Source organism: Phacochoerus africanus, chromosome 1, assembly GCF_016906955.1.
Source record: "Phacochoerus africanus isolate WHEZ1 chromosome 1, ROS_Pafr_v1, whole genome shotgun sequence".
Lineage (NCBI taxonomy): Eukaryota > Metazoa > Chordata > Mammalia > Artiodactyla > Suidae > Phacochoerus > Phacochoerus africanus.
Window position 1 is genome coordinate 231,606,383 of NC_062544.1, and position 14,998 is coordinate 231,621,380.

General features: G+C 39.5%; 1 protein-coding gene across 1 annotated transcript in view; it reads left to right on the plus strand.

Moving 5' to 3' along the window:
* Positions 1-14,998, plus strand: part of MYH15 (myosin heavy chain 15) — a 151,760-nt gene that overhangs the window by 29,768 nt on the left and 106,994 nt on the right. Inside the window, exons 11-12 of the mRNA XM_047792948.1 lie at positions 456-594; positions 9,566-9,684. Of these exons, the coding sequence (XP_047648904.1) occupies positions 456-594; positions 9,566-9,684 (258 nt within the window). The remainder of the gene's footprint in view (positions 1-455; positions 595-9,565; positions 9,685-14,998) is intronic.

The following is a 14,998-nucleotide window of genomic DNA, read 5'->3' on the forward strand; positions in this document are numbered from 1 at the left end:
TGAAATGTATCTGTGCTGGAATGAAGTTGGGAGAACATATGGGATCCCAGAAATAAGCAACCCATCAGTTATGGTGCTACTTTGTTCCATAACCATGAAAGGCAAAATCATTTACCTCAAATAACCAGTTAATGATAGATTATTGAAAGGGAGAGGAGGGGAGCAGGGCATGGAAGGAACATTCTAAAATGACTGGGAATTAAACAAGTAAATCATAGGCCTCCTAATTTTCTTTTAAAGGGATAAGCAGACTGCGCGGGTGACCAAGTGCCAACAGGGCCAATTTGCATTGCTTTGAACAGAGCTGTCACGCTTGGGGGCTGTAGAGATCCGTCTCCTCTCCTCCAGCAGCCACAGCCCACGAGTAGAGGGAGGTGTGACACACAGCGGGGGTGAGGTGCTTACTGCAGCCATTAGGCAAATGAAGACTCGGCCATCTGCTTCTCTTTTTACAGCAAGCCATGGACATCTTGGGCTTTCTTCCTGATGAGAAGTATGGATCCTATAAACTCACTGGAGCCATCCTGCACTTTGGAAACATGAAATTTAAACAGAAACCCAGAGAAGAGCAAGTTGAAGCAGATGGCATGGAAAGTAAGGATTACTTTGAAGACATAGCACGTACTCTCTTCAAGTCCCTGACACCAGGCCTGCCCACCTTTTCCTTGTAGTTGACCTCGCCTCTCGGTTTTTGGAAATGTCGAAATTAATCAGCAATCTCCTTCAATTGCTATTCCCCCAAGTTATTCCGTCAACTACCATTCTGATGTTGAACCCTGTCTCAGAGTAAGAAGCATTCCTTAATTATTGATGATGCCAGTACGACTGCTAAACTTGGGTAATACAGGATAGTCTAAGACATAGCCTTCCTTCAGCACATAGAATATTGAGAAAGTCAGAAAACAGAACAGACGAAATACCATAGGATGTATTAAGCAACATAGAATTCCAACGGAAGGGTTTCCATTGCTTTGAAAACACAATGGCTTCATTTTCCTTGTTTTTTATTCACATTTAGGAAGTCTATAGTCATGCCTGCTTACCAAAAAGATTTACAATGAATGATCTGTCTAGAATGATCATTACAATAGAAAAATCACAGTTATGAAAAGAAGGAATCGTAGTCATTGTAATTATTTCATTTAATACTAAAATTCCTGATAGCTGAAACAAAAAGAAAAAAAAAATTCACTTAAGAGTTCCTTGGTGGTCTAGTGGTTAAGGATCTGCTGTTGTCACTACTATGGCTCAGGTTCAATGCCTGGCCCAGGAATTTCCACATGCAGTGGGCACAGCCAAAAAACAAACAAACAAAAAAACCTCCATTCATTTCTTTCAACAAATAATTTTTAAAATTTTATAGTTTCAATTGTGGTAAAATTATACACAGCATAAAAATTTAACATTTTTAAGTTAACAATTCAGTGGCATTAAATATCTTCACATTGTTGTGCAACCATCACCACTATTTGTCTCCAAACCTTTTTCATCATCCCAAACTGAAACTCTGGACCTATAAGACAATAACTTCATATTACCTCTCTCCCCTAGCCCATGGAAACCAATATTTTACTTCTGTCTCTATGAATTTAAGTACTCTGGGTATATCATATGTGTAGAATCTTATAGTATTTGTCCTTTTGTATCTGGTTTGTTTCACTTAGCATAATGTTTTCAAGACAGGTTGTGGTATGTGTCATAACTTCCTTTTTAAGGCCAAGTAATATTCCATTGTATGTGTATTCTGCTTTTTTGTTTATCCATTCATCCATTTACAGACACTTGCATTGCTTCCTCTTCTTACTACTCTGAATAACACTGCTGTGAACATTAATGTTCAAATATCTGTTTTAGTCTGTTTTCAGTTCTTTTGTGTGTATACCCAGAAGTAGCATCCTAGATTAAATGATAATTCTATGTTTAATTTTTTTTAGGAACCATGCTAATGTCTGTAGTGACTGCAACATTTTACATTCCCACCAGCAATAGGCAAGGGTTCTACTTTTTTTTTTTTTTTCTTTTTAAGGCTGTACCCACAGCACATGGAAGTTCCTAGGCTAGGGGTTGACTTGGAACTGTAGCTTCCAGCCTACTCCACAGCCACAGTAAAGCAGGATCCAAGCCACATCTGCAACCTACACCACAGCTAATAGCAATGCCAGATCCTGAACCCACTGTGTAAGGCCAGGGATAGACCTGGCCTCATGGATAGTTGGGTTGGTTACTGCTGAGCCACTATGGGAACTCCAAGGGTTCTAATTTTTTTTTCATTCTCACTAACACTTGTTTTCTGTTTTGTTTTAATGAGTGTAAACTGGTATCTCATCATGGTTTTAATTTTCATTTCCCTAATGATTAGTGATTTTGAGTATCTTTCATATTTTTGTCTATCTTCATTAGAGCAACATCTATTCAATTCCCTTGCCCATTTTTGGATTTTTTTTTTATGTTTAACATTTTTTGAGGCCAATCTCTGCTGGAGACTATTCTTGGTGCTGGGATATACCTGTGAACAAGACACCATCCCTATCCTGACTGTCTAGTGTGGGAGAGAGACATAAAGACAAATATACATGAAGTAATAATGTAAAAAAATAAAGCAGAGTAAAGGAATAAAGAATAATAGGAGTTGGGGGTTATCGTTGATAGGGTGGTCAGAGAATCCCCTCAGAGAAGATGTCACTCGAGCTCAGATGAGAACACAGTGAGGGTATGTGCCCTGAATATTGTGTTAACATCTTATACACTAATATATTAATATATGCTCTTGTGGCATCTTGTTGCCTTATTTTGTTGCTTTTGTCATTGTTTCTCTCTCTCTCTTTTTTTTTCCTTTTTCCACCCTTTGATACAAAGTCTTTTGAATGGTTTTTATCAGGAAAGCAAGTCATAGTTATTAATCAGAAAATACAGATAAGGAAATGAAATATTTCATCTCATCTGATCTCACTGGTTGTTCCTTCTCAGGTTCTTTGCTAAAGTGTCCTCCTCTTCCTTGCTTCTAAAGCTATGGGGCAGCTGGACTCAACTCTTGAAACTTTTCTCTACTTGTTTCTTTAGCTGATCATCTCGAACTTAAATGTATAGAACCTAACGCTTCATCTCTCCCCACGTCTGCTACTCACTCTTCATTTCTCGGTCTTCTTATTCAATGTCAACTGGGTTCTCCCCATTGCCATGACTCTTAGCATCATCCTGAACTCCTATCTTTCTTGTGATCTCTATCTTTACCATAAGCTGTGTTAAGTGACATCTTAATATATATAAAATTCACAACCACCTTTAATGACCATGTTCATTGCCACCACCTGGCCCAAGCCACCAGTTCTTACCAGATTATTGCAATAGCCTCCTTATTCATCTCCTGTTTCCACCCCTGTCCCATCACTGTAATTCCACACAGAGCAGCCAGCAGTGATCCTTTCACAGTATAAACCAATGGCTCCCATTTTACTCAAAGTAAGTCCCCGATCCTCATCGCAGCTGCCTTTTCTCTAACACCTCTCTAATTGTCTCTCTAATCCCATCTCCATATTTTGATCAATAATATGAAATTTATATTTGGTCTTTGTCCCAGTGTCTGGCACAGAGCTTTTAACTTGGAATTTCTTGAGTGAAGAGGGCAATAAAGTTGTATTATATGTTAATAAGATGACTTTTGAACTGTACCTATGGATGAGGTCTAGTTACCACAAGAACTAAACATGTGGTTAGAAAGTTGGAATTTTCAGTGCCACCCCTGACAGGGTAGAGGAAAGGGCTAGAGTTTGAGTTTGATCACGAGTGACCAATGAGTTAATTAGCCATGCCTCTATAATAAAGCCGCCATAAAAACCCAAAAGGACAGTGTGCTGAGAGCTTCGCAGTTGGTGAAAACAGGTAGAAATTTGAGGATTTGAACAGGGTATGGGAACTGCACCCTTTTTCCACACCTCGCCCTGTGCATCTCTCACATCTGGCTATTCCTGAAATACATCCTTCTATAATAACCATTGATCTAGTAAATACAGTATTTCTCTGAGTTCTGTGAACCTCTAGCAAGTTGATTGAACCCTAGGAGTGTGTCTTTGGAACCTCCAGTCTACAGCTGGTCGGTCAGTAGCCTAAGTGACAACCTGAACTCCCAGTTGGCATCTGAAGTGGGGGGAGAAGTCTTGTAGGACTGGACTCTTAATTAACCTCTGAGATCTGATGCTATATCCAGGTGGTTAGTATAAGAATTGCGGTGAATAATAGGACATCCAGCTGGTGTTGCAGAATTGCTTGGTGTGGACCCCCTCCCCCAATTGCAATCAAGTGCAGAGCCCTCACCTACCCTTTCCCCATTCTTTCACTCCCTTCACTCATTCCTCTGATCTCTTGGCTCCTTTCTGGAGCACTTAAGCACTTCTGTTGCATCAGGACTCTACTAACTCCTCCTTCTAGCTGGAACCCTTCCTAGGGATCCTCACGGCTGACTCCCTCACTTTATGAAGGTGACTTCTTGGATGTTACCTTATCAGAAAACCTTCCCTGCCTTGACTGCCCCCAGCTCCTTCTCATTCTCTATCTCCTTACCCTGAATATTTTTGTTTGTGTCTTTCATACAGCTATGTTTTATTGGCTGTCCTACCCTCCAATCTCCATCAGATGTAAGCATCATAAGAGCAGGGACCTAATTTGGTGTGCACTGCTGTATTTTTTAGTTTTTTTTTTCTTTTTTTCCCCCCTTTCCTAGGGCCACTTTCTGTGGCAGATGGAGGTTCCCAGGCTAGGGGTCTAATCGGAGCTGTAGACGCCGGCCTATGCCAGAGCCACAGCAGCACAGGATCCGAGCTGCATCTGTGACCTACACCATAGAGCTGCGTCTGTGACCTACACCACAGTTCATGGCGATGCTGGATCCTTAACCCACTGAGCAAGGCCAAGGATCAAACTGGTATCCTCATGGATGCTAGCCAGGTTCGTTAACCACTGAACCACAACGGGGACTCCCTCAGGGACAATCTGTTAGACTTTTCTATTCATATCCTTGGTACTGCTCTTCTCTCTGCTTCTCAGGCTAGAAACCTCTTGGTCACATTCCTCAGTCTTTCTTTTTTCCCTTTCTCTTTGCTAGTTTACACTTTCAGCACCTTGTACTCCAGCATTCTGTGGTGGGTTCACTTTCTCTGTAATCTCACTCTGGTCTGTTTTGCACACTTCCACAAATTTCACTATTTTGAAGCTGAACTCTAATGATGCCATTTCTCTGCTAAAAGTCCCTTTAACATATCCCTATTATTTAACTAATACCTTACAGTGAAACCGGATGTCTCCTGTGATGGTAAGTTACCCACTTTTCTGTTTATCTCACTTCCCAATCTCTTGGTCAATCCGCTGTATTTGACCCCCTCTGCACTCCCCACCTCTGGGCCTTCAAGTCACACTGTTACCTGCCTCAGGAAGGCTTGTTCTCCCATATTTTCCCCTCAACCCCTTCTCATCCTTCAAGGCTCAGGTCAAATGCTGTTTCTTCCTTAAAATCTTCCCTGGCCATGCATTCCAGAAGGGATCTCTCCCTCTTTCAAACTTTCATGATACTCATGATTTGTCACTTATAGGCACTTATTTTTTCTTTCACCTGCTATTTTTGTATGTGTTTTATATATTCTCATGGATTATAAACGCCTTGATGTCAAAGATTTTTGTCTTGCTTATCTGTCTTCTTACTATAGCATCTAGAACTGGGCCTTGCACATAACAAGTGCTCAAAAACTCTCTTCAATAAATTATGGAAATATGAACATCTCAGAAACCATGCAATAACTACATAAAAGACTAATTGAAGGTCACTTTCAAAACATCCTTTTCACATTAGATAGATTGTCTTCTGGCAAAACTAGATTTTGTGCCTTTCCTTATATCTGGTTATTGACAGCTGGAACTGAACTGGGATGGAATTGTCACATTAGAAAGGATTGCCTTTTGTTTTTCTCTACTTCCTTACCTGTTTCCAAATGAAGTCAGACTTTGTTCTCTCCATCTACTTCTAAATATATTTATAAACCTGGATTTCATTCTCCAGAGAGTAGCTTTCACACTTGGCTGCACATCAGAATTACTGGGTGGGGGGCTTTTAAATTCCTGAGGCTCAGGCCTCACTCAGACCAAAGGAAACCAATCTCTGAGGGTGGATGCTGGCATCTGTGTTCTTTTCACAACTGGCCAGGTGACCCAATGTGCAGCCAAGGTTGAGGACCCTCTCAGAAGAACTGTTCTCAAACTTTCCAGTGTATCAGAATCACCAGATGAACATGCTAAAGACAGGCGCAGACCCTAACCTCCTTCAGTGAGCTAGTCCTTTGTTTCTTTATAAGCTCTCCATGCTATTCTGATTTGTACTAATGTTTGAGAACACCCTCTAGCTAAATCTCTCCCAGGTAAGATCATATTACCTAGTTAAAATTCATGGTTTTATTCACAAGGTCCTAGGGAATGATGTTTATTGGTGGGAATATCGTAAAGCCTCTTTTGGGAAGACATCAGGTCACATGACAAAAAGGCTTACTGACATTTTTGAATGTCAGAAGGAATTTTATTCATAGATTTAAACTATTTTCATTTTGGTTATGAGGTTATAAACCTTTAGTGAAAACAAAATATTTTTTTGAATATGACAACTGTTATTTTCTTAAAAAAAAAAAGGTGGCGATTGTGTGATGTATAATGTACACCTGAGAGATAAATCCAAGGCATGCTACTCTTCTGTCTGCAGGTCTTTGAGTGTCTCTGGAGTGGATGAGAAATAATTCCATAATGCTGGATGCTATTTCTCCTAGAGCTTAAGGTGTATAATGTATAGAGAATTTAGGTTTCTTTTGTTCATGGATAAATACGCTCAAAGGACTATCATTAATCCTGGAAAAAAGGTTATATGTAATCGAGACTGTTATTACTTGTGTTATTACCTGTACTGTCCATCTAAATGCTTCCAAAGCTTAGAAAATCTGTTTTTTGTTTTTTTTTTTTCCTGAACAGGTATTATGGAATTGTGCGTTTTTCACATTGTTGGTTACTATTCCTCTCCACTCAGATTCATCAGGCACCCATTGCATTTATCCCTTTCTTTGAAATATTTTCATTTTTGGTTAGGTGTTCTTTAAAGTTTCTTTCAGTTCAAAAAGTCTATGAGTTTGACCCATTGGCTTCTCAGCTTGAAATAATCAAGCTTTTGTCCTCTAACATGGCTCTCTTAGCAGAAAAAACAGAATCGGATGGACATGTCTGCTCTACTTTTGACTTTTTCCATTTATTTTCCCAAACAGGCTTTGAATTTTGGAGGTTTTCATAGCAACTGAGTACCTAGGCCATTATCATTGCCATGGAGTACGTAGGTGTACAGCTTGTAGAAATGTATGTATAGTATGTATTGATTTCAGTTAAAAAGTAAATCAAACCTTTCAACTTTTTAAGCCTTTATGAAAAATTTAAAGACCCACAAAAAGGAAATGAATATTGTCGATATAATGACAAATAGCTTTTTAATTTTGTTTTTACTTTATTTTCTACTCATGGTTATTGTTCAGGAAATTTTGTACTTCATAGTGAAGTAAGGAAAGACTGCATTTCCTTCTATTATAAGACATTATTTTCCAGAATGGCACCATCAGATAGGTCAGGATTCATTTAAAATGAAAGACAGCAGAGAGGTTTCAGTTGAGCAAAATATTCCTTTTGTTTGATAACTGAAAAAAATCTGCAATTCGAAATGTGTTTATAACTTTCTGCCTGTGGCATTCTTTTGTATTATTGTCATTTTTCAAACACCTGATGTGATACATGCCTATTTACTTTTCCTTTTGATAATACTCATTCCTCTTCATTTCTTAGAAAATAGAGGTACTGTTTTAGTACAACAGTGTGGGTTGTAAGTGTTCTTGTTAGGCAGCAGAGGGCACTATAGAGCAAAGACTTCATAGGAAAAGTTTTTTGATGGGTACTGGGTAAGTGTCCAGTATTAGTGGTTGTCTTGCACATCTGATTTCATGGTCCAAGTTCCTGTTTCACTGAAAAGATCTACCAATATATATGTAAAAGAATAAAATAGGCAAGTAATAAAAATGAGATTTGTAAAATGTCCTTCAGATAAATAGTTCTTTTCTAAAGAGGGCCAGTTTTAGATTATTTTTAAAAATTGAGCTATAATTCACACATCATAAAATTTACCCTTTAAAAATAGTTCAGGAGTTTTCACTGTGGCTCAGCAGGTTAAGAACCCAACCAGACTAATATCCATGAGGATACAGGTTTGATCGCTGGCCTCGATCAGTGGGTTAAGGATCGGCATTGCTGCAAGCTGAGGCGAAGGTCACAGATGTGGGCTCTGATCTTGCATTGCTGTGACTGTAGTATAGGATTCCACCCCTAGCCCTGGAACTTCCATATGCCACAAATGCGGTCCTAAAAAGGAAAAAAAAAATTGAGTTTGAGCATATTTGCGAGGTTGTATGACCATCACCGCTATCTAATTCCAGAACATTTCATTATTTCAAAAAGAAATTCTGGACCCAATAGTAGTTACTTCCCATTCCCTCCTCTCCTAGCCTCTGGCAACTACAAATCTACTTTCTATCTCTGTGGATTTACCTATTCTGGAAAATTCAAATAAATAAGATCATACAATATATGGCCTCATCCATACTGTAGCACACATCAATACTTCATTCCTTTTTTTTTTTTTTGTCTTTTTAGAGCTGCACCCATGGTATATGGAGGTTCCCAGGCTAGGGGTTGAATTGGAACTGTAGCCTCTGGCCTACACCACAACCACAGCAGCACAAGATCAGAGCATCATCTGTGACATACACCTCAGATCACGGCCATGCCAGATCCTTAACCCATTGAGTGAGGCCAGGGATGGAACCTGTGTCCTCATGGATGCTAGTCAGATTCATTTCTGCTGAGCCACAATGGGAACTCTTAACACTTCATTCCTTTGTGGATAAAAAAAGTTCCATTGTATTACTAGGCCACATTTTGTTTATCCATTCATCAGTTGAAAGACATTTGCATTTTTTTCCAATTTTTGACCATTATGAGTAATGCCACTAGGAACATTTGTATACAATTATTTGTGTGAACATGTTTTTATTTCTCCTGTGTATATACATAAGAGTGCAATGTCTGTGTCCTATAATAAATATGTTCAACTTTTGAATAGCTGTCAAGTGATATTCTCTAGTGGCTGTACCATTTTACATTCTAGCAGTGTAAATTTCTCCGCTTCTTCACCAACACTTGTTATTATTTATCTTTTTGGTTGCAGCCATTCTAGTGGATGTGAAGTACCATTTCATTGTGGTTTTGATTCACATTTCCAAGAAATAGAGTCTTTTAAACATTTAGGATTCATGCATTTATTTCAAAACTACAGTCTACCTTGTACATCATTCTAAACTGATGATCCTTCCATCTTTTGGATAGTCTATTGGGCTATACTGGAATGAATTTTAATAGTGTTTTCCTTCCTTTATTCCCCCTCCCCCTTTCCTCCTCTTCTTTCTCCCTCCTTCTCATCTTCTTTTCCTTCCTTTCTTCTGCCTAGATGCTGACAAAGCTGCTTTCCTCATGGGTGTTAACTCCTCTGAGTTGGTGAAGGGCTTGATCCATCCTAGAATCAAAGTTGGTAATGAATATGTTACTAGAGGGCAAAATGTAGAACAGGTAAGATATTTCTAGAGCATTATGACTCTGTGATCTTGTAATAATGTACACATTGTATTGTGGTGTGTTTTTCAACTTCTAATGATGTCTATAACAAGAGCTTCTATAATGAAGTGAAAAAGAGTTACTGTGATGAGAATTCCAAACGTTTCATCTGTGACACACACCACAATAAATGCTCTTGTGTTAAGAGCCTTTCTAGCCTGAAATATATCATTTTGACAGTTTTCCCTTAGGTAACGAGTCTCTTTGCAGATTCAGGCAAGTCCTTTACCTGTTGTGATTAACATCTTTGTTCTCCAGCTAAGAAGCTTCTAAAGCTATTGGTTCCTGACATGAATAAAATTGGCAAATTGATATCCATCATCTATTTGGAATATTGACTTCTTAGGCTAACAGACACATTCATTAAGAAAAGGTTTCAGGAGTTCCTGTCATGGCTCAGTGGAAACAAATCTGACTAGCATCCATGAGGACACAGGTTTGATCCCTGGTCTTGCTCAGTGGGTTAAGGATCTGGTGTTGCCATGATTGTGGTGCAGGCCAATGGCTACAGCTCCAATTTGACCCCTAGCGTGGGAACCTCCATATGCCATAGGTGTGGCCTTTAAAAAAGAAAGAAAAAAAAAGGAAAAAGAAATTAGGACCAAAAAAAAAGAAAAAGAAAAGGTTTCAGAACCATCCTGAAGTTAGCAATTGAAGGGAATGGAAAAATGATAACAGAAGTGAGAGATGGAAGGTTATATAGTGTTTTTTTCAGTATCTAGGAGAATGTTTTAATGATAGAATAGCAGGTGTTCTAAGGACTGTTGATTCTGATGATTTGCAATAAATATTCCCAGGACTGTAGGTAATAAGATCATCTAAGTGTGCTAGTGCAATTTTTTTTAATTTATTTATTTATTTTGTCTTTTTAGGGCTGCACCCATGGCATATGGATGTTCCCAGGCTGGGGGTCAAATCGGAGCTGTAGCTTCCATCTACATAGCTGATGGCAATGCTGGATACTTAACTCCCTGAGGGAGGCCAGGGATCAAACCTGTGTCCTCATGGTTGCTAATGAGATTCGTTAACAACTGAGCCACCGCAGGAACTCCTGCTAGTGCAATTTGAAATAAATCTGTAATGTGTTAGTCAGTATAAGTCATACTGCAGTAACACATACACACTAAAATCTCAGTGACAATGAAATAGGCATTTATTTCTTACTCACACCAAGTTCAATACAGATTGGACCTCCTTCAGTTTTGTACCTGAACCATCCGGAATGCATGTTACTGCACAGGGAAAAGGTGATTTGTGAAGAAAGTACACCCACCTTAACTGCTTGGGGCTAGAAGTGATATCACTTTTTACTGATATTCTATAAGTGAGAATTAGTCAACTTATTTCCTTAGCTACAGAGAGGGTGAGAATTGTCATCTTTCTGGAAAGAGGAAATGGTTTGATGACATATAATATGTATAAAACTTTCACAGGTATTATCTCCTTCCATTCTTATAACAATTCAGAGGTAAGTAGGTCAGGGATACTTATGTTTTTTCTGGTTGTGGAAACTGAAGGTTAGGGAATATAAGAAATATTCCAAAGGACACATGCTAGTATTCAGGTGACACTAAGACTATCATACTGTCTATTCATCCCAAATCTAAAAATGAGATAAATGTGCAAATTTGTGATAGAAGATAGTTACTTTGACTAAAATCAACTCTATATCTTTTGTTATATTAAGGCATCTGGTGTGACTATATTATTTAAAACATTTCCATAATTAATCAAAATCAATTTCCTAGTTTAGTTTACTCTATAAATTAGTAATTCTACCTCTACCATAATACCAACTATATGGGAACAATTGGCTTATATTTTTGTCCTCGCTAGTAATCTGAGCTACTTGAGACCATGGACTGTGTCCAGTTCATCTTAGCACCTTGGCATCTAGCATAGGGCCTTGCAAGCAGTAGGTGCTCCATAAATGTTAAAATAAATTAAATATTGAGCTGACGCTGAGCCATGCTCAGCAGGACAAGCAGTTGAGCTATTTCTTGGTCGTGTGATTAGAGATGTTTGGCGGTTTCTTGCCTTTTAAGACATTCACCACCACATGCATGCATGACATGCTATGATTATAGAACAAGTACTTGCTCTGTGTAAAACTAATGAGCCTGTAGGACTGAAATAAAACCTTCATCTCTTTAATATTGTGTTCTCAGGGACCAAGTTACCACACCAGCCTCTGCTATAATGGAACCAGCGAAGCAAGCTAATATATTATTATTCAACAATAAAAGAAAAAAAAAAAAAAACCCTTGCCCTCCATCCTCTCCCCCTCCCCCACCCTCTTTCTTGCTTGTGCACTCTCTCTTTTTTTCTCTCTCTTCCTCCATCTCCTGGAGACAGAGTAAGAAAGCACGCTATAAGGTTTTCTTTTCTTAGGAATTTTACTGACGTTATAGAGACATTGTCATGGCTAAGAATAGAGATGTATATGCTCTGTTGATGACAATTGCAAAAGATGGCAAAAAATTTTTGCAGTGTTAACACTCCATGCAAAGTTTAGTTCTAGCTCTAATGCTAACCAACTCTGCAGCTTTGGTCAAATACTCCATCTCTCTGAGCACACCAATGAAGAGGTTGAATTCTCCTGTGTGTCTCAGTGGAGAGGTGATTGGCATCTAAAAGGGATAATTCTTTGGATGTGAGAGTGTCCCACACGTCGTAGGAGGTTTTGCCTTCATGCCCCCAGGTGCTAAACGACAGCAACACTCTCAGTCACTCTGATGATGGGAAAATGCCCCTCCTCTTCCCAAATGCCCTTCTCCCTTAGTGGGGAGGAACCATCCTGAGTTGAGAGCTGCTATATGTGATTCTCTGGAACTAAGAGTCTTCAGGTCTAGTATTTTACGATTCCAGGAGAGTTCTAACCATGCCTATTAGCAATAAGTTGTCTTACTTAAAAAAGATTAATGAGGAGTTCTCTTGTGGCACAGCAATAGGTTAAGGATCTAGCATTGTCACTACAGTGGCTTGGGTCACTGCTATGGCATAGGTTTGATCCCCTGGTTTGGGAATTTCCATCTGCCAAGGTTGAAGCCCCCCCAAAAGGATTAATAATAATAAAACAATAATAATAATCAGTAGCCATTGAATATGTGCGGTGGGTGCTGTGCTATGTGCTTTGTATGAATAGCTCATTTAATCTAATGCAAGCCTGAAAAGTTGATCTTATTTATATTTCTATTCTGTAGTTAAAGACAGCGAAGCTTAGAAAGATTAACTGCTCAAGGTAACATGGATAATAAATATTGGAGTAAGGATGAGGAAGTGATAAAAGTGGAAAGGGGAAGGGAGAGGGGGAACTAACATTTACTGGATTCTAAGTGCCAAATGTGCTACTTATATTTACACCTCTGTCTCATTGAATATCTCCCAACAGCCATGAGACAAGCATATTTTAATATTGCTATGTTTCAGATGGGAAAGGCAGGGATCAAGGTGGCTAAAAATATGGCTATTGGACTCAATTTCTTTCATCTTTTTGTTTTTTAATTATATATTGTTGATCTCCACTAATCAAAGTCTTATGTGAGGTTATTTTTTTTTTTAAAGCTCAGGCATGAATCCATTTAGTCCCTGAAAAGTGGAAGTGTCGATTTAGCTGCCTCATTCCTCCTTCACTGGACAGAAAGTGATGAAAATGATTAATTGATGAACAATCTATTGGATTATAAGTTTTATTAATTCATTCAACAGACATCATAGCATCCATTGCTTCCTCTGCTACAACTTCAGGCTTTCTTCCTATTTCTTCATGGCTCCCCATCCTGGCCAGTTTCTCTCCACTCCTGCTTCTCATATATCCAGGGAATTAAAGGGGGGTCAGCAAGTCAGTCATGTTCTTTTTTAAACTTTCAAAGTGACTGCTGTAGACAGTGCTCTGGGGGATGAAAATCATTCTTCGTGCTTTATTTGTGCGGGTGTGCTCTTGACGCTGATAATAAAAAACTGTGATGCCATCCGGCTCATGGATTACTGTGGAAATGACTCAAGATAACTGATCAGGGAGTGGGTGACTCATAGCTAAATCACAAGCAGACACCAACTGGCTCTTGCTGCATGCACTGTCCCGGGCAGCTGAAGGATGGATGTGATAGGCCTATTTTAAATGTTCAGTTGTTGGAATGCATCCTGCTTCCAGACCTGGAGTCCGTCCAGCTGAAATTCACTCCTACTTGGAGTCTGTCAGGAACCTGCTACTACAGCAGTGCCTTTGCATCATGGCAGCAGGATCAGCATTTGTACCACAGTATCCAGGCACAGAGGTTGGAGGGAGTAGATTATGAGAGAGCCTTTGCCACACACCTCAAGAGAGGGGAAATGCAGCCTGAGTTTTACAGTAGGAGAATCTGAGTCAGAATGATGCACTAAATTGCCATTCTCCCTACATGGAGTTGAGAGCCACCCTGAGAACTAATATAATAAAGAAGGTGGAAGCTGATGCTAGAGAAACTCTTCAAGAGAATAATTCAGTTGAAGAGTTTGCAGCCCAGACAGCTTATGCCACTTGCCAAAAATTATACAATTTTTTCTTTTCTTGCTTTTTAGGGCATATGGCAGTTCCCAGGCTAGGGGTCCAATCGGAGCTGTAGCTGCCCGCCTACACCAGAGCCACAGCAACGCCAGATCCAAGCCACATCTGCAACCTACACCACAGCTCATGGCAACACCAGATCCTTAACCCACTGAGCAAGGCCATGGATTGAACCCGCAACCTCATTGTTCCTAGTCGGATTCGTTTCCACCAAGCCAGAACAGGAACTCTAGGTTATACAATTTGTTAACAACAGCAGCAGCAGAGGATTCTAGATTCCTAACCTACTCTACCAGTATTTTTCAAACTTTATGGTATGTAGGAGTCAGAGAGGTTTGTGTTAGAATGCAAATGCTGATTCATAGGTCTGGGATGAGATGATGAGAGTCGGCATCTTTAACAAGCTCTCAGGTGGTGCTGATGCTGCAGGTCTTAGGACCACGCTTTAGAACATGTTGCCATCCTACCCCAGGATGTTTGTCCTTTAGTAATTGGAACATGAGTTCTCTCACAAGACTGTTGGGTAGAGAGACATTAGGCTAGCTCACTTCCTTTCCCCTAACCCTCTTCCCCTCTCCTCCTCTCTCTCTCTCCCTTCTTGGTTTCTTCCCTTCCTTGCTTCTTTCTTCCTTTATTCCGGTGTTCAGCATGAAGCTTGAACCACAGAAAGTGGTTAAATATATACTAGTTTTACTAGAAAGTGATTGCTGATAGAAAATGCCC